Genomic DNA, 18,842 nt, shown 5'->3' with positions numbered 1-18,842 from the left:
TTCAAAGATGACTTGGATGAAAGGCAGCAAGGCTGAGTTCCTAGAGTCATAGAATCTTAGAGCCGACAGGCATCTTAGAATCCATTCCAGTCCACCCCACTCATTTTACCTGAGTACATGGAGTCACGGAGAGATGACTTTCCCTAAGGTCCCAGTTCCCTTATCACTGCGCTTCAAGGTTCCACTTAAAAAACCAAGTTCATGTGCTCTTGTTACGGTTTGGAGACAAGAAGCCAATGGCCTGTTGTCCCAGCAAGGAAATGATCAGGACATTTGTCTGGAGCTTATGAGTTTCCAAAATCTGACCCACCATTTCAGCTCAATCATTGTTTGCCTTTTACCTATGGGGACAACACTCCCCCAGTGTCTATGCATAGTGCCTACTATGTTTGCCACTCTGCTAGGTGCTGAGGGGGGGTTAGAAAAGATGAAGACCCATCCCTGCTGTCAAAGATCTGAGTGTGGGAGACAGAACTAACAATGAGAGAACAATGGAAGGCAGTATGTGATTCAGAATAAAATGAGTAGTGCAGGCAATAACTGCTGCTGAAGTTCAGAGGAGGGAGAGAGCTCTGGGAGCTGGAGGTGGGGGGTAGGGAGAGTGCAATTTCACGTGGGCTTTGAAGGCTGGGTAGGATTGTTTATGCAGATGTAGGGGAGGGCACTGAATGTGAGTGTGTCTGCACCCATGCAGGCCTGCCAGCGCAGATGCAGAACTGGATGAAGATAACTAACGGATAGCATTTATCGAGCACTTTTTATGCACCAGATACTACATAATGTGCTGCATAATTCAACTCATTTTAAATGTGTATAATCCTAGGAATTAGATAATAGATCACTGATAACCCTTCGGTTGAGAGGTGGAAACTGAGGCACAGGGAGGTAAATTGCCCAAGGTGACATAGCAAGTAAATGGCATAATTAGAACTAGAATCCTAGTCATCAAAACACTTGGCTATTCTACACTTGGCAAGAGAGGAATTTGTGCCTCAGGTGAGGAAGCTGGCCTGGCTACAGTCACTAAAGACAGTCATCTTGCAAACACAGGACCCTCTAGGCCAAATTCCCAAGGAAGTTCTGCATGGATTAATGAAGCCTTTTGCTGAGTGCTACAACCTCATTCTTAATTTCCTTGAAGATAGGAACTTGAGGTCTCAGGCTGCAGTCATTGCCAGGAGCTCCACAGCTTTATCCTTAATGTTATGGTGCAGAGGATTTAACAAAACACCTACGGAGGGAGAGCCGCTGAATCAATCCTTGTTTGTTGTTGTTCTTTATTAATTAGCACTTGGAGAGCATCAGGTGTATGGTTGATGCTGTACAAAGCTTGGAATCAGACAAGGTTACAGGGCTCTGAGGTTACGTGGGGAAAACCAGACTTGGAAAGGATGGGAAGACAATGGCCTGATAATACAGTAGATTGTATTTTATGTTTTGAGTCTGGCTTGCAGCCAACACCAGAAAGTGTTTCCCAGGCGAGGTGCCTAACTGTGTTTTTCTGGATATTCTCTTTTTGAGTTTTCAATAAATATTAAACCAACACGAGGTAGATTCTTACAAGGTCTTTTTCCCATTTCCTTGCCCAAAGAAAAGCAAACCACAGTCTATGGGTAGGAAGCAGCAGGGAAGAGGGGCTCCTGTTTCAATCAGCAGCCCTTATCCAGTTCTGGGGCCCCTGCACACCCACACCGTCCTGGCAGGCCTTTCAGTGGCAGGACTCTCGGCCAAGTTCAGGTTGGGAAACAGCTGCTCCGTCGCAAAGAGGGAGGAGGGAAAGAGGTCAGGGGAAGCTTCTTTTCCTCCAGCTAGAGTACGATTGAGCTCGAAGGTGTGGCAGGAGAAAGGGGAGACAGAGGGCCTGGAGAGGGAGGCAGAGGCAGAGACGGCAGCGGCAGCGGTGGGCTGTGTGTCCGGAGGTTAGAAGGAGAAACGCTGGGGCGGAGCAGGAGGGGGAAGGGCCGGGCAAAGTAGGAAAAGAAGCCTCGTCCTAGTATTGGAGAGTAGGGCTGTGGCTAGAAAGGTGGGAGAAGACGCCTTCCGGGCCCCGCCCGAGTCTGCTATTTCAGGGCGGACTGGAGGAGAGGCGAACAGTAGAAGGTCACACCCAGCAGATCCCCCCCCCCCCAAAGCCAAGCTTGACCAGCTGCTCATCACTAGACAGGCTCGTCCATTCCCCCAAGAACTTAGCGAGGGCTGGCTAAGCGCCTACTAGGTGCCCGGTGTACAAAGAAATGCCCTGGAGAACCGGGTTGCAGGAGGTGGAGTCGGTCCAAACGGCTTCGCGGAGGAGGCGAATTCCGTAGACGGTGGTGCAAGAAGGTGGCAGTGCACGCGTGCAGGCTCGGCGAGTGCCGAACGCGAGGCAGGCCGGGGAGGAGGGGAAGGAGGCGGGGATTGAGCCCGGGGGAGGGAGGGGAGGGAGAGGCGCAAAGAGGGAGGGTGGGAGGTGTGAAGGGTGGGAGCGGCAGGGGGAACGAGGGAGGCGGGAGAGGGGAGGAGGCGAGGCGGGGTGGCCGCGGCCCGAGGGGCCGAGCCGAACCGGAGGGGGAGGTGGCGGCGGCGGCGGCGGCGGCGGCGAGGGGGAGGAGAGAGGGAGGGGAAGAAGGAGGAAGCAAGCGCGGCGGCTGCAGGGGGAGGAAGACGGGGAGGAGGAGCCGTGCGCGGCGGCCGCGGCAGCCGCCGGGGGAGCCGAGTGCCCGGGCGCGGGGAGCGCGGGGATCCAAGCGAGTGCCCAGCCGGGGCTGCAGGCCGACTGCCGGTGAGTGGAGCCCCGAAGGGCGCGGCTGTCAGTCCCTGGGGCCGGGCGGGAGGCGCGGGAAGATGCGGCGCCGGGATGGAGGGAGGGGGCCGGCCGGAGCCCAGCCCCCGGCTGGCCCGGCCTCCCGCCCGCCTTCCCTCCCTCCCTCCCTCCCTCTCTCCCTCCCTCCCTCTCTCCCTCCCGGCTTCCTCCCGCCGTTGCCCGCGCGAGGGGGGCAGGTCCCGGGCGGGCCGCGGGCTGGGGGAGGTGCTGCCCGGAGGGCGGGCGTCTGGGCCGGGGGGTGGAGCTGGGGGCTCGGGGGTGTACCCGGGGGCGGGAGGCTGGACAGGGACGGCTCTAAATTGGCTCGGAGGGGCCAGTCGGCGGCGAAGTTGCTCGCTGCGGGCAGAGACGGCCACGCGGTTGCAGGAGTAAGCGATCCCCCTGTGGCGAGTGCTTGAGACGAGGAGTCCGGCGTCCCCGCCAGCCCCGTCGCCCTCCCCGCCTGCCCGGCCCCGCCAGCTCCCCTCCTGGCCTCCGCGTGTCCCCTCGCCGTCGCCCCCGGTTCGCTCCCGCCGCGCTGCCGGTTCCCCTCGGCCCTCTCCCTGACCCTCCCGGCCTCCGACTTCCCCTGACCCCTGCTTGCTTCGCCACTGCCCCTGTTCTCCTTTTCTTCCCTCGCTAGTTACCCCTCCCCGCCTCGTAAATTCCCGATGCAATTGCCTCTTTGAGACCTTTTTTTTTTTTCCTCTCCTTCCTTTTAGATTGGCCAACGGCTCGTTTCCACCCTGCCTCGTTGGTGGCCACTGGAGAAGCGCGGGGGGCTCCCCAGACAGCCGTGGGGACAAGTTAGAGCCAGCACTTTGCCCCGGGCCTCGCGTGTAGCTTCCCGTCCCCTGCTCTAGGTGCCCTGGTGTCCGGAGGGGGGTGCGGGTGCGGGGGTGTGCCCTCCGTACATGTCCCACCACCCGGGCCACCCTCTGGGCTTGTGTTCCATCTCGCTCTTGCTTCCTGCACGGTGGTCGAGGGGAACCACTTTGCATCATGTCCCGGTATAGCTACCAAAGTCTCCTGGACTGGCTCTATGGGGGCGTGGACCCCAGCTTTGCAGGCAATGGGGGCCCCGACTGTGCTGCCTTCCTCTCTTGGCAGCAGCGGCTGCTGGAAAGTGTGGTGGTCCTGACCCTGGCCCTGTTGGAGATCCTGGTGGCCCTGCGGCACATCCTGAGGCAGACGAAGGAGGACGGTAGGGGTGGCCGTGGCTGCCAGCCAGAGCAGGTGACCCAGCGGCCAGAGGAAGGCAAAGAGAGCCTGAGCAAGAATCTGCTCTTAGTAGCCCTGTGCCTGACCTTCGGGGTGGAGGTGGGCTTTAAGTTCGCCACCAAGACCGTCATCTACCTGCTCAACCCCTGTCACCTGGTCACCATGATGCATGTGAGTCTGTTGACTTCCCCCCCACCCCACCCCGGGCAGCCTCAGCCATCGGAGTCATTTGTGTGCTCAGGACACGTGGCAGTGTAGAGCACCTCATCCCTGCGGGAAGTGGGACCCTCCCAAATGATTTTCCAGCGAGGCAGTTTGTGTGCGGATTTCAGACTTGGCTCTGTTCTACCTTTGCACAATGCGTCAGCTCCACGGTGGAGGTGGGCACTAGGAAAGACTAGCACTCAGGCCACGACCCCTCCCCTCCCAGGCCTGCCCTGGTGTTTCACAAGCAGGAAGTCCAGCCCCAGCCAGGTGCCCTTTCTGAATCACCAGTGGGGAACCATGGCCCATTCCCCCATTACCTCTGCCACAGTTAATTTCCCAGAGGCCTGGTGACATTCTTTCCTGGAGGTGGTCACATAAGGTTACTGGTCTCCACTGTCGTACTTTGGGGAAATCCTTTTACGGGTTTCTCTTAATGACTCTTTCATTTGGGAGTTTACGCTCCTGGGGTGAGGTCTGCCTTTGAGTTCTGCGGTGTTGGAGCAGCCCCAAGCTCCTACTAACTGCACTCTGAAGCCGACCCCAGGCAGACTCATGAACTTTTCTCTGTCCATGGTGAGAGGGTATTTATTTCCTGCAAACCTCTTCATCTTACCACTCTTATTCTCTCTCCTGAGGTCACGGTCCAGGGGTGCCCAGACAGCTGATTTCTTTACCTCCCATTAGTGGCGCTAAGAAAAACAAATGAGATTGAAAAGGAAAGTTGCCAGATACATAAAAATAATCTGGGTGAGGACCAAGAGCGAGACTGTCTTTCTGTACTCAGCCTGTGTAGAGAGATGTTCTAAAACTATAAAATCATAGAGGAGGAGGAAGAGGAGAAAGGGAAGAAAAAGCTTTTTTAGATTTCAAGCTGTGGAAAACCTGGTGTGTTTTATCCAGGGACAGTTTTGAAACCTGTCATTAGCATCTTGATTGCTTTTATATTTGTAGAAGGTTATTCTCAGGAGCCTTGTGATAACCCCGTGTGGGGCAGGAGGTCGAGATGCTTATCTCCATTTTAAAGGCCTGGTGGAGCCCAGGGATGGGAGGTCGCTCGCCTGCAGCCAAAAGATGAATTAGCCTTCCGGGTTGGAAAGGTAATCTACCCTCTTTGCGGAATGGCAGGGCGGTCTCTGGGGAGAGGCCGATGCTGATGGGCATGGCGCCGCCTGCTTGTGGCCGGCATGCTTGCTAGCTCTGTGTTCTAGGAACTCCTTTGATGGCAGCTTCCTAGCCTCAGTTTCCCAGTCTGTAAAATGTGAATGGCCACAAACCCCTTCCAGTCTTGCAGATGTGGCAAGGAGGTGTAGACAACTTTGGAATAAAGCAGCTCTTATGGATGGGATGGCTATAAGCATCCAGCAGAGTTGGAGTGGGTAGCATTTTCCAAAGAGGACTTCTTGGGGAGTGATGCCATTCACAGGAAACCCAGGGCTCTCCCAGCTAGACCTTCTGTGTAAATTTGAGCCTGTCCTCTTTCTTTCCTTTTTTTGATGAATGGGCTTTTTGTTAATGAAAGGAAACAACGCATCTCAGCCGCTGCTATGTGAGGCTCTTGGGACAGGAGAGCTTTTTTTTGGTTGGCAGGTGGTGAGGGTCAGAGGGTGCCTTTTCTACAAAGGGGTCTTGAGGCCTCTGACAACCACATACGTAGAAGGTCAACAAAGAACTAAATTCAGCCTGACTGGGGCTGCTGCTGGTGTGATTACGTCAAACCTGGCAGCACCATGTTTTTTTTTAATAAAGTTATTTATTTATTTATTTAGGGCAGTGTTGGGTCTTCGTTGCTGCGCGTGGGCTTTCCTCTAGTTGCGGCGAGCGGGGGCTACTCTTTGTTGCAGTGCGCGGGCTTCTCATTGCGGTGGCTTCTCTTGTGGAGCACGGGCTCTAGGCACGCAGGCTTCAGTAGCTGTGGCATGCGGGCTCAGTAGTTGTGGCTCGTGGGCTCTAGAGTGCAGTCTCAGTAGTTGTGGTGCACGGGCTTAATTGCTCCACGGCATGTGGGATCTTCCCGGACCAGGTCTCGAACCCGTGTTCCCTGCATTGGCAGGCGGATTCTTAACCACTGTGCCATCAGGGAAGTCCAGCACCACGGTTTTTAGTGCAGAGGCTTTTAGAGGCTTTTAGAAGACGCTGGAGACTCCGTTCTGGCATTAATTAGTTGTGTGACTTTGGGGAAAGTACTTTTCCTGGGTCTCAGTTCTCCCAGCTGCAAAACGAGGCAGAGTTGCATTCCTAGCTCTTGACAGCCTATGTTCTGTGATTCTTTTCTTCATAAGCAGAGTCCGGGGATGCCACAGAGAGCTATTCTAGAAATGCTTTTGGCCTCCTTTCCGATTTCAGGTGGCCTTGTTCATCTTCGTTCATCTTTTGCTCCCTGTGTCTTCCCCGTAAAGTACACATGACCAGGCCACCCTTAGGGACACACGTAGATGATGTTGGCACTCGGGGCTGACAGCTGCAGAGAGACAGATGTTTGGGGAACTAGGGACTGATTCCTGTTACTTGTGCTTTTGCTGTTGTCCTGTGCTTAGCTTAAACTCTGAAGCTAGAGGGTGGGGTACAAAGAACAGAGTCAGGCTGAGGAATTCTTGGGCCAGAGCAGGATTGTACTGCTTTGTCCTTTACTCCTAAGTCACTGCTTTGTGTCATTTAAATAGTAACTTCCGGCCTAGTGGGGGACCTAGCCTGTGATGAATCCAACATTCCATACCTTACCTGTGGCTCTTCCTGGGAAGCAGGGACGTATGGATTTTTAAAAGTTCATGTGAGTCCTTAAAAGAAATTTAACAACAGATGGTTGGAAACAATTTTCTGACTCGGTTACAGCAATGACTAATGGTAGTAAGTATGGTTAGTAATACTTTACATTTATCTAGCTTTTAACTGTTTATAAGACACTTTCACATGCATTATCTTCTTTAGGGTTATGCTAGATAAGCTTGAGCCTGGAGAGGGGGTTGTTAAAATGTTTCCTGTGACTGTGTGTATTCCACAGGGGAGATGTTGAGTACAAAGAAATGCTTTGGCAAGTGAATTAGCTGAGTTAGGCCATATTATGGCAGTGAATTCTGTGGAGTTCAGAGGTCCCAATAAGGAAAGGGAGACATTAGCTGAAATGAAAGCGGGAGCTTAGCAGAGGCATTTCTGATGTGTGTCTCTCAACAGACCGACTCAATTATGGCTTTATAGAAAGGCCTTGTTCCTCAGAGCCAGTGTAAGTTTGTAACAAGGACAGTATTGCTTTAGGCCAGGAAATGGAAGAGTTGGAGGGAAAGTGGTTAGTCTCCTTATCTCCCATTTTTCAGTCTGTAAAATATTTATTTCCAAGGCCTTGTTACGCAGACCCTCATCATAGCCATGCTGCCTTTGGGTGACCGCCAGCTTTAGAAGCATAAGGAAGGGCAGTTCTTGTATCTGAGGTCTGTTCTGGATTAATATTCCTGCTGTCCGGTTTCTTTTTGGCCTCATCTGATATCTCAAGGGCCCTGGAACTGGGGTCTGGCGGAGGTTTGTATGATTACAGCAGCACCTTCCCACATCTGAGCTCAGGCCGGTGATGCTTGAGGGTTCTCGGGATCAGCAAGCACCAGGATTAACGCACTGTTATTAAAGCCCTCGCTGAATATCAATGGTGTTTACCCATTGCACCAGTATTTCTTCAAGTGTGGCTAGTCCCCTTGTGCATATTATTTAGGCAGGTGTGGGTTACAGGGAATGAATTTACTGACTGATTCTGCTGTTTACCAAAAAAATCACCCAGCAAGTTAGTGGCAGAGGTGGCTTTAGAACCGAGCTGCCACAGTGGGTATTGGGGCTTAGCAGGAAGAGATTCTCATAGCTACTTAAGTCCGAAAATCTACACGTTCTTAGCAGAAGGGTTAAAATGCCAGACAATTTGACTGATCGCGTCCATAAAGACTGGTGGCCTTTTATCTCCTTTGCATCCAGTTATATTGTCTCTGTCTTAGGAACTTAACGAAAAGATCAAATTTGGGATGTCTTGCCCAATTGTCCGCTTCCGGTTGGTTCTGTGTGTGTCTGTGTCAATGTCTCCTGATTGGGCGCTGAACTGAGTGGGGCACTGCATATGGTGTTTAACCCTCCGTGTCTCTGTGCATAAGGCAGGCTGGATCTCAGCTGGACATTTGCCAAATAATAATTGATGCTATTGACCCTGGAACGCCAAGCCTCTGGTTTTTAGCCTGTAATACCTAGTGAGCCCCATCCTTCTTTTAGAGTTTCCATTGCTATTTTATTTTTCTGTCTTTACGATATATTAGAAGGCTGACTTCCACCAAATGTGGCTAACCTGCTTTTGGCTCACTGTTTATTTTTCTACTTCTTCCCTCTTTGCTGAAAGCGTAGAATGGCACATATTCAAAATGGCCCTGAGCTTTTTGTGACACCTTTTGGAACTCATGGAATATACACGGGTGTATTCCATTTGCTCTGTGATGGATTTGTTTGAGAGAAAACCTGATAGATTTGAGAACTAGGATTTTTGTCCCCCGCCTCCTTGACTTCAGACCAACCACACCTCCTCATCCCATCTGTTGTCTGGAGTGCTGATAACTGCTCCCGCTTGCAATTGACGTCGGTGGGGAATGGGTACAATGAGGGATCCAGCCATCTGCTGACGGCTTATCAGATGGACTGTGTCCTGTGTCATCAGTCCAGGGGGACACAAGGGGATAATGTTTATATGGGCCCCAGCGGTGAGGCATGACATTCCTTTTTAGTTTGTTTTATTTTTCCCCCAAGGAAATTTGCAGAGAATTTTTCCATCTTTCATAATTACAGTGTTTGGCGGGGGGTGGTGGTGGTGTCCATTATAAAGGGAAGTGGTGTGGATTGGTGGATTAAACAAGCCACAGACAGCCCTGGGATTTAAAATTATGATGCCAGTTTGGCTCGTGGCTTGCTAGGGAACCTGAGCAAATTATTTAACCTTTTCCTATCTCCATCTTCATGAAACGGGCCACATGGAAACAAAGCATTTTAATCCTCTGAATAACTCTGTGGTCACTTAAACAGAGATTCCAGGTACAGCTGATCAGAGCTGGACGATGAACAATAGATTTTTACCTCCGGCTCAGAAACTGACAAACCTCAACACCTTTTCACCTTTCTTGACAGCTATTAGAATCCATTCCTCTAATCATTTCTGTTGCTTTTCTCTGGATCCTTGCCCGTGCCTGCATACCCTTCTCATGCACAGCCTATAAAACTGGGTGCTGCGACCAGAGGTCCAGCCTACACCCAGCAGAGGAAAGCTTTCCTTCTCCGCCTTTTCTCACCATGCACTTGTTAATACAACCCAGCGTGGAGCTTGCTATTAAGTAACAGCATGTGGCTGGCTCCTACTTGGGGTGACCCACAGGGTCCCTGGGTTTTTGTCCCTTTGCCATAGATGTGTCTCTTTCATCGCTGTCTTCGTGGGATCTGTCGTGAGTTCCTCCCCTCTGCAGATCCCCCTGAAGCGTCTCCTCTGTGAAACTTTCCAGTTGACCTTGGCTCCACAGTTATTCCATTCATTCCAGTAACAGCTTTTGTCCTCTTTTCCTGACCCTCTGAATATTCCTCAGACTATTTGGCTCTTCAACATATGCCTTTGTATACATGTAGGTAATTCAGTGAGTCTTCGACTGGGTTGCTTGTTTTTGCATGTTTGTTCATTTTCCACCATTAGCGTAAACACATTTCTTTAAGGAAAGGAGTAGTGTTTTGTTTTTCTCTTCCCTCTGTAACTCCCTGCAGAGCTTAATACAATACATGCACATTAATTTTTTAATGTGTGCCTGGATAATGCTGGCTGACTGACTGACAGAGCTGACTGTTTTCTTCCGCTTTTTCATTTTCCCTCTGGTGGTTCTGTCTGTGTTCCCTTGAGGTCTCCTGGGCACTGTTCCTATGTCTCCTGTACCCATTAAGAGAATCTCCTGTCTGGTTTTTGAAATAGCCAGAGGAGAGAGGTGGTTTTGCCTCCAGCTCACACATCTTTTGGTTCCATCACAAAGAGCTGGTTATTAGGAACTGCAGCCCATTCTCTGCCCCAAGTATCTGCTCCCTTTCATTGCTGTGAGGAAATTACGCTGTTGGATCTTGGTCTGAAATCCCTTGGTTTGACATCTGGAAGTGTCTACTTTCTTCCTTTCCTTCTTTAATATCAGACACGTTAAAAAAACGTTATTAGTCTGGTGACTCACTTTCCATCTCTTTCTCTCCCCTTTTGTATTTTTCAGTAGGTAGCTCACTGTTGTCATACCTCACTGAAACACCCTCTGCAAGAAGAGCCAGGCTTCTCAACTTCTGGTCTTTCATATCTCTTTTTTTACTTTATTTTTTTTTCAGCTTTGTGAGGTATAATTGACAAAGAAAATTTTAAGATATTTAAAGTGCACAACATGACGATTTGATGTACGTATGCATTGTGAAAGGATTCCCCACCCCCCATGGATATCCATGGTCTTTCATATCTTTTGTTGAATTGAGAGCATCTTCTGCCAGTCACTGGATGAGTGGACCTGAAGAGACTATGGGTGTGGAGTGCAGTGCTTCTCGAACTTTCTTTGTGAAAAATTTCCTTGGGAGCTTGTTCTAATGCAGATGCCTGGCTCTCTACTCAGGGAGTCTGAGTAGGTCTAGGGCCTGTAGGGTGAGGATGGGAATCTGCATTTATTACAAGCTCCCAAGTGATTCTGATGCTGGTGAGCATTGGACCCTGCTTGGAGAGACATTATCTAGAGGCTAAAGTATGAGGTGGGCTGTCGGTTCAAATGCTCCTCCTGACTGGTGTGAATCTGGTGGCCTTTGGGCGGGCGTTTAGTTTTCTGGTAGTACCTCAGTATTTGTGTGGGTGTTAAATAATGTGGCTGAAATTAGAGGTTGAGGGCTCCGAGATACTGTGAGGTGGATTTTACGGTAGCTTTAGAGTTCCAGTGGCTTGTTGGGTCCCTAGGGGTTATGTCAGTGGAGGATTTCCAGTCCTTCTACACTCCCTTCCCAGCCTTCCAGTGTCTGAGATTTTGGGGAACTAACGAGAGGAAATACTGACACAGAGTTATTGCATGCTAATTTTCTATGTGCAGGACTTTTGTTTTAAATGCTCATGGGAATGTATTCATTCATGTATCCATTCAGCAAACATTTATCCAGTGCCTGCTGTGTGTCAAACATTGTGCCAGGCACTGGAGATTCAAAGATAAATAAAAACCATTCTTTGCTTTCATGTTCCTCACAGTTGAGATGAGACAGGCAAGAAAAAAGATCAACTAAATTACAACATGACATGTATGGTAACAGATTTGAACAAAGCATAGAGGACAGAGGGTCTTCTTTTTTTTTTCCTAGTGCAATTAAGGATAGCTTCCTAGAAGAGGTGACATTTGACTCACAAAGGAGGCATGTTAGCTCCTTGAGAGCAGAGGCCCTTGTTTGTCTTGTTTTCTATTCTAGCGTCTCAGACAGGGCCTGCCTCATAGTAGGTGCTCAGTAAACATGTATGAATGAATGAGTAGGAAGGAAGGGGTGTTGCAGGAAGGAAGGGGTGTTGTAGGAAGGAAGGGATTCCAGGCATAGGAAACAATACATATAAAGGCCCAGAGTTGCTTCCTGTGTCACAGGAAAGCTTCTCAACTCTTACCTGGAGTCATTCCGTTGTTATTATCAGGGGAAGATATTTTTTCATATTTCTCCCTTGGCAAACCAAGGAATGCTCTGTCATTTCTGGCCCGTTGATAAGACAGCTGCAGTTGCCTACGAATCCTTGATAGGGGGCTTGTGAGATAGAGAATTGTGTTCTCTGTGCTGTCCCAAGGAGGGCTCACACGGTCAAAGACAGACACACAGAACACTGATGAGAGTGAGCCGACATTAAACACAGGAGGTGAGATAGCAGGCATCCCACCTGCGACCAGAAGATGATTTTTAGCGGCTCATGGGGTGCTTGCTGTCCCCACGGATTCCACAGCAGAACTGATGAAATGTGATGCTGTCCTTCTACCTTTCTCCTTTCTATTCTCTTCCCCGTTTCCAAGTCTTTCCCCCCGACCCACTCCATCCAGGTTTGCCTCTTTCCAGAGTACTCAAAGCTCCGAATCAACCCCTTGTATTGATACATTTCGAAATGCCCGTTTCATCAGAGGAGGTCGTATCGCCGAGGAAATCAGGAAGAAGTCAGTTCCATTTAGGAGGTTCACACTGAAGTGCGAATGGCTCATAGACTCAGCTGGGCTGGGGGAGGGCAGGCATTTCTTAAAGGGCCTTGTTACCCTTACTCTAAATGGTGGGGTGTTTTTGAGCAGGCCCAGTGTTTTTGAGCAGGTGGTCGTTCCCGTGTTCCTTACCCGGTTTTTGGCCTCCTTTCCGCTCCACACCCCACCATCCCCCCGAGAACTGGGGTTATCAGTGTCTTGCTACCCTACTTGCTGGACCCCCAGGGTAAGTCTCCCTCCAGGGTGCTTGGATGCAGCAGTTAAATCTGAAGGCCTGGGGAGGATTCCTCCTCTTCTGGGTATGGTCCTCTCTGTTTACTCAGCTCTTTCCCAGGGAAAGAGCTACCAGCTAAATAGGGCATGGCTTGCATGTCTGTCAGCGTGTGCTGTGTCAGGGGACGCAGACCTGTTGCGAACCGGAGATCCTGAAGGGGAGGGTTGGGGGGATCTCTCCGGTGGCTGTGCGCTGTTGGAGCAAATGCCAGAGGAGGAAGGGTGGGATGAGTCTGGTCCTGGGCCTGTGGCTCTGTGGAAAGGGAATAGACGGGAGGTTAGAGAGGACTGGCCTGTTGGGCAGAAACAGTTCAAGCCGTGTCCTATGGGCAGGTGTTTAGGTGGGTAGAAGAGCGAGAAGCGGGATTATCTGGAGGAGAAAGGAGGCATGAGCCCATTCTAATTCCATCCGGGTGCCTCCAGTCTCCCTGTCTCCATCGCACATCAGTGGTGGTGTAAACTCAGGGTGTATTTTGCCTGTGAATAGAATCGCCTTTGCCAGTCGACCAGCTGTGTTTGCAGAAAGACTGTGTGCTCAGGCTGTTGCTAGCAAAGAGACATTTCATTCAGGTGCTGATTAAATAAGGCGCAGAGCCAGGTTGCACATTAGGCCCTTAACTACGGCTCTGGGAGCCCCTGGGTAAACACTTATTAGATGTTCTGGGCAGAGTATTAGCAGAGGCTGCTGGACATGAGGTGCTTTCTTCAAAAATCAAGTTAGGGGAAATTGGCTAGGAGAGAAAGGGTCTAGAAAGGGTCTTGCTCCTCTTTTCCTAGACTCGTCAGGTCCGAGCTGCTGGCATATACGTGGAAGGGCTAGACAGATTTCCTCATTGGCATTTACTTGTGAAGTTCTCACTGGGACCCGGTAGGTTTGGATTGGGACACAGCAAGGAGACTGGCTAAGTTAAGTAGGGCACTAGTAATGCCTCCTTTTCCTAATGCAAATTCAGCTTAGTGGACTGAGCTTTTGGACCATATTTCCTGGGTATGTATTTGAGCTCCATCGTCATGTGACCTTAGGCATGTTACTTACCTGCTAATCAACTTCAGTTTCACTCATCTGTAAAACGGGAGTAAAAATAGTACCTACCTAATAGAGCTGTTGCCAGGATTAAATGAAATAATTTAAATCAAGCATTTAGCAGAAGTTCTGGCTCACTGTCAGCACTCAATAAATGTTAGCAGTTTTTCATAGTACAGTTGGCCATCTGTAACCGTGGCTTCTACTTCTGCAGATTCAACCAACTACAGATTGCAAATATTTAGGAAAAAAAAATTCCAGAAAGTTTGAAAACACAAAACTTGAATTTGCTGTGCACTGGCAACTATTTACATTTCTTTTACATTGTATTTGCAACTATTTACATAGCATTTACATTGTATTAGGTATTATAAGTCTTTTTATACATCGTGTTTGCAACTATTTACATAGCATTTACATTGTATTAGGTATTATAAGTCATCTAGAGATTATTTAAAGTGTGTAGGAGCACGTGCGAGGTTACATGCAAATACTACACCATTTTATACAAGGGACTTGAACATTCACAGATTTTGGTAGCCGTGGTGGGTCCTGGAACCAATCCCCTGCGGATAGCAAGGGACTATTGTAGTAGTAGCAGTACAATGTATTTCAAGGCATACTGGGTAGAAGCTGGCTCTAGGGTGGTAAAGGCCTGGGTTCAAATCCTACCACTAACTGTGTAGCCCTGGGCAAGTTACTTAACCTCTCCAACCCCTAGTTTCCACATTTGTAAAACGGAATAATAATTATACCTACCCTGCAGAGCTGTTGTAAGAATTAAATGAGAAAAAATGAGACAATACTAATAAAGCACTTAAGATAGTAGACAGTCAATAAATTTTTTGCTGTGATGTGATGCGTGATGATGGTCATGAGCTTCGTTATCCTTATTATTGCTACTGTGAGCTTGGATGCCTGATGCTGAGATAAGATGATAGAGATTAGATACAGGAAGGCAGCTTTAAGAATCTCACCTCCCCCAAAAAAAATCTCACCCAAGAGCAGCTTCCCTGGCATCTTTGTTTCATGTGGTAGGCAAAAATATTGGTTCCATGAAGGTGGCACCCACATAATCTCTGCAGGGCAGGGTGGCTCGACTGTTGGAGGCCTAAGGACGGTTTTGTGGGGAATTTGGATGTTCCTGTAAATCACGCAGCCCTTTCTGAAGCATTTGGAGGATGGCTGTCATTGGTAGGAAGTTTGGCTTTCCAGGGACCTCTGGGCTTAATTACTGCTGCTCTTCATCAATGGGCCGGCTCTCTGGTGCCTGCTGTCTTGAGATTGGTAGCCTAGGAAACCAACGAGTACATGACAGAAGTAGGAAAGGAGTGGTTTGGGTGTGGGCAGAGACAGGTGCGTGGATTTACTTTTTCCTTTTTCATTAATTTATTTTGACCGAGGGGAGTGCAACTTGCTCAAGTGCCGCCTGTTCTCAGGGTTAAGAAATTATTGGAGGAGAAAGGGCTGCTCCCAGAGCTCCTAGGAGAAAGACAGGTTAAAAGTAGACCAGTGCTTTGCCTGACATGTCAGCAAATGGACCAAAAAAAAAAAAAAAAAAAGACAATTCAGTATCTCCCGGATATGGGAAACCGCTCTCAGTTTTGAAGAACAGCTACTCTTTCAGAACTGGGACCTCAGCCACGAGTCACTAAAGGGAGGTCCCCTTTAATTAAGTGTAGCCTTCCAGGGCCAAGGCCTGGGTCATGTGATTTCACAGCCTTGGGGTTGGAGTGCCCTATCCCACCCAGCAAGGCCATTGGAAGACCCCCAGGCATGTTCCCAAGCATTGTGGGTAAATAGGCAGTTCCTTAGGTTAAGGTCATGTTTTAATAATGTAATAATCCTGGTTCCCTGGTTGGAGCTGGCTTGGAGGGCATTCCTAAAACAAAGAGCAACCCTGAGAAATTAGGGGAGACTGTACCGAAGGGTCTCCTTCATATCACCACTTGTTCCTTGTCGCTTTGCATTTGTCAAGAGTTTCCTTTTTTAAGTCCCAGGCACTTGAGCGTGTGTGCGCCTGCCTGTTGCTGTGCTTTATTCCCTGCGCCCTGCAGGAATGTTGCTCGGGGTCATGTGCATAAGTGCCTTATTATCTTCAGCACTTTTACACTTGGCCCCTTGGGCTGCCGCTGCTACCGGCTGCTGCTTCACGTGGGCCTTTCTCCCCATTTCCCGGGCCCCCAGTCGCAGGAGGACTCTCAGGGTCCCCTGAGGAAAGGGCGCCCGGTTTTACCTTTGGATTTCCATTCCCCTCGCGGCCCCGCGCTGGACTTTACAGTTCAGCTCTCCTCAGCATAGCCCTGCAAGCTAGCACCAAGCCAAGGTCATGTTTCCCTGTTTGCTGGTGGGGTTTCTGGCCAGTGAGCAAAGAGAAACAGATTGACTCCCCCAGCCCTGTGGCTGTCCTTCCCGGGGCGGGGCTGTCGGCGGGGAGGGGTGCTGTCTTGGCCCTGGGAAGTCAGGGGTGACCTTTAGGCCGAGGCTGCTTTCGCTTCCTGGGGAAGAATGCAAAGCCCTGTGACCCGGGTCACAGGGTCTCCTGCCTGGCTGAACGGTGTTTGGCCATACCTCACAGTCAGGGCTGTGTTTGCTCAGATGGACACACGTGGAAACCGGGCTGGGATCATCTTCCCAAGTTTCTTACTCCCCGCTTTGGGTCTGAACTGAAAAACAATTTGCAAAGTACACTGTGGTCCACACCTGTTGCTGTTTTTTTTTTTAATTCCCCTTTCCACGGCCAGTTTGCAGCAAACTGAGGATTAAGCCTGGCTCCTCCCACTTACATTTTCCCTTTAGTTTCCCTTGGGGTTGGGTTCTCACTTTCCAGTCATAACTGTCCATCGACATTAAGGACAGTTGGTGCCGCTGCTCATTTAGGGTCCTCCCTCACCCAGACCTTTTAAACACCATAAACCTGGACTAGGGTCAGATGGACAAAAAGGAGTTAAATTTAAGAGAAAGAGCTCGTTATAATTTTTGGTTATCTCTGTGTTAATTTGCAGCCTTCCACAAAAAGGTCATTTTTGTTTTATCTAATCCTTCTTTCTCTCGGTTCTAGCTGATTTCTCCTTTGGTCGCCTTATAGATACTGGAGAAAATATTCGAGCAATACTTTCCTGGGTTGAAATGGCAGAGTGATGCCAGGTCGGAGCTGAAAAAAAACCTCAGAGATCATCTCCTCCCTCATTTTTCCAGATGAGCAAACTGAGACCCAGAGAGGTGAAGTGACTTGCCCAAAGTCGCACAGCTCAGTAGAAGCAGAGGTAGATCTCCTGACTCCCGGTTCATTGTCTCTCTCTAGTACCATACGTGGCCTCCTTCCACCCCTAGCTATTCCAGCATAAAGGGAGATGGACTTTTGTTCTTGCCCACTAGTAGAGAAACAGAAATCATGTGTTTTTTGAGCATCATTGTCTTACAGCCTTGAAAGTGAGGATCTCACGGCTGCAGGCCACCTCTCTGCCTGACTGCTAGAGCGACTGCTTTTCAATGTGTTTTTCTGCCCTTGCTCCCTCTCTTCCACAGAGGAGCCAGGCTGTAGTGCCACCATTGCTTGCTGCTTGTCCTGGACAGGTAGTCCAGGGAGTTGTGTACGGTCAGTTAGCCTGTATGTCAAGCCAGTGTGATCTGCTGCGAGATAACTGGTTGTTTGGAAATGAGACCCATTCACTTGGGACTATAACTGAGGTCATCATTTCTTTCCTCTAAGTAGAGACCTGCATCCTATCCTAGTGAACAGTTGTATGAGGCTCCACGGCAGGGGAGCAAAATCAGAAACTTTGGCAGAAGTGAGTGACAAAGGTCGAAGAGGGAAAAGGTCAAAATAATCTGCTAACCCAGTGGAAGAGGTCAGTTCATCTCGGTAAACAATGAAGAGTAATAGAAAGAGCACAGGATTAAGTATTAGACAGACGTGGGCCTTGGATGTAGGTTTCTGGTTGACAGAACCTAGTAGTTTTGGCTAGTCAGGTAGCCTCTCTGTGCCTGATCTTCTTATATGATACAAAGTGTGGTAGTTAAGAGTTCAGGCTCTGAAGTCAGACTGGCCAGGTTCAAATCTTGGCTCCGCTGCTTTCTAGCTGTGTTACTTTGGGTAAGTTACTTGACATCTCTGGGCCTGTTTTCCTTCTCTGTAAAATGGGGATAATAGTATCTACTTTGTGGTTTTCTTGTAAGAATTCAGTACATGGCTACATGTAAAGTATTTAGATCAGTGTCTGGTGCATAGCAAGCGTAGAGTATATATGATAAATATGAGTTATGGCTGTTGTATCTGTAAGATAGGGATGATCTTTGCCCTTCATACCTCACAGTCAAGTAAAATAAGATAGGTTGAACGTGTCTTGTAACTAGAAAGCACGATCTAAATAGGAAAAATCATCTTTTGGGGGCATGAACATTCAAAGGATTATTCGCCCATTGGTTTTAGGATCAGATATTCGTGGATATTTCTTTGGCGATCTGGCCAAAGGAAGAATAGTAGGTTTATGTGTGGGGTTATATAAGTGCTGGGGCCATCAAGCAATGTATGTCCTGCTTTTTCCCTCCTAGTGTACTTAAGAGTGCTTAAAAGCCAAGTAAAGTGGTTGGAGGATTTGGAGTGAAAAGCAAGGATTATACTTTTCCCTCATGGCCCCTATCTTAGTTAATGGCACTGCGGTCCATCAGTGACCCAGGTTAAGTCCCTTGAAACCTTGACACATTTCCATTCCTCTCTTCCATCATCATAGTCTCTGAGTCATTTTGATTCTGTCTTCCATCATTTCTCCCATCTGTCTCTTCCTTTTCTTCTTTGATTTCTCTGCCCTAATTCGTCTGGTTGTTTATCATCATCATCATCGCCACCACCATCTGGCTTATTAACAGCAGCTTCCTGACTGATCTTCCCTTCTCTAGGGGTCTTTCTGCTCTGTCCATCCCTTACACTGCTGCCAGAAATGATACAAGGAAAATTCATGTTGGGTCCTGCCATTCCCTTGCTCAAAAGCCTTCAATAGCTCCCTACTGCCTTCGGCAAGGATGGTAGATATAGCTAGACAAATACACCTTACGGTGCCCCAGGCCAACCGTGCTAATCAAAACATGAGCATGCTTTCCCAACGTGTGTCTCCATGTC

The 18,842-nt window shown here is 49.3% G+C and overlaps 1 protein-coding gene across 24 annotated transcripts in view; it reads left to right on the top strand.

The window, feature by feature from the left end:
- The first annotated feature begins 2,629 nt into the window (after positions 1 to 2,629).
- TMEM164 (transmembrane protein 164) overlaps positions 2,630 to 18,842 on the top strand; it is a 161,407-nt gene continuing 145,194 nt past the window's right edge. For 9 of the 24 annotated variants that reach the window (XR_009538467.1, XR_009538472.1, XR_009538469.1 and 6 more), the window contains exons 1-2: positions 2,630 to 2,761; positions 3,505 to 4,178. Coding sequence is in view for 11 of the 24 variants with exons in the window: in XM_060137747.1 (XP_059993730.1) it covers positions 3,785 to 4,178 (394 nt within the window). In the remaining 13 variants the exon portion in view is untranslated. Of the gene's footprint in view, positions 2,762 to 3,107; positions 3,172 to 3,504; positions 4,179 to 4,341; positions 4,384 to 5,234; positions 5,308 to 18,842 lie in introns of those variants that run through there. The other 15 variants (XR_009538473.1, XM_060137743.1, XM_060137750.1 and 12 more) reach the window with 11 other exon arrangements.

Source organism: Lagenorhynchus albirostris, chromosome X (assembly GCF_949774975.1).
Source record: "Lagenorhynchus albirostris chromosome X, mLagAlb1.1, whole genome shotgun sequence".
NCBI classification, from domain to species: domain Eukaryota; kingdom Metazoa; phylum Chordata; class Mammalia; order Artiodactyla; family Delphinidae; genus Lagenorhynchus; species Lagenorhynchus albirostris.
The sequence above is the reverse complement of the archived record's forward strand: the minus strand, read 5'-3'. Positions and strand labels throughout refer to the sequence as shown.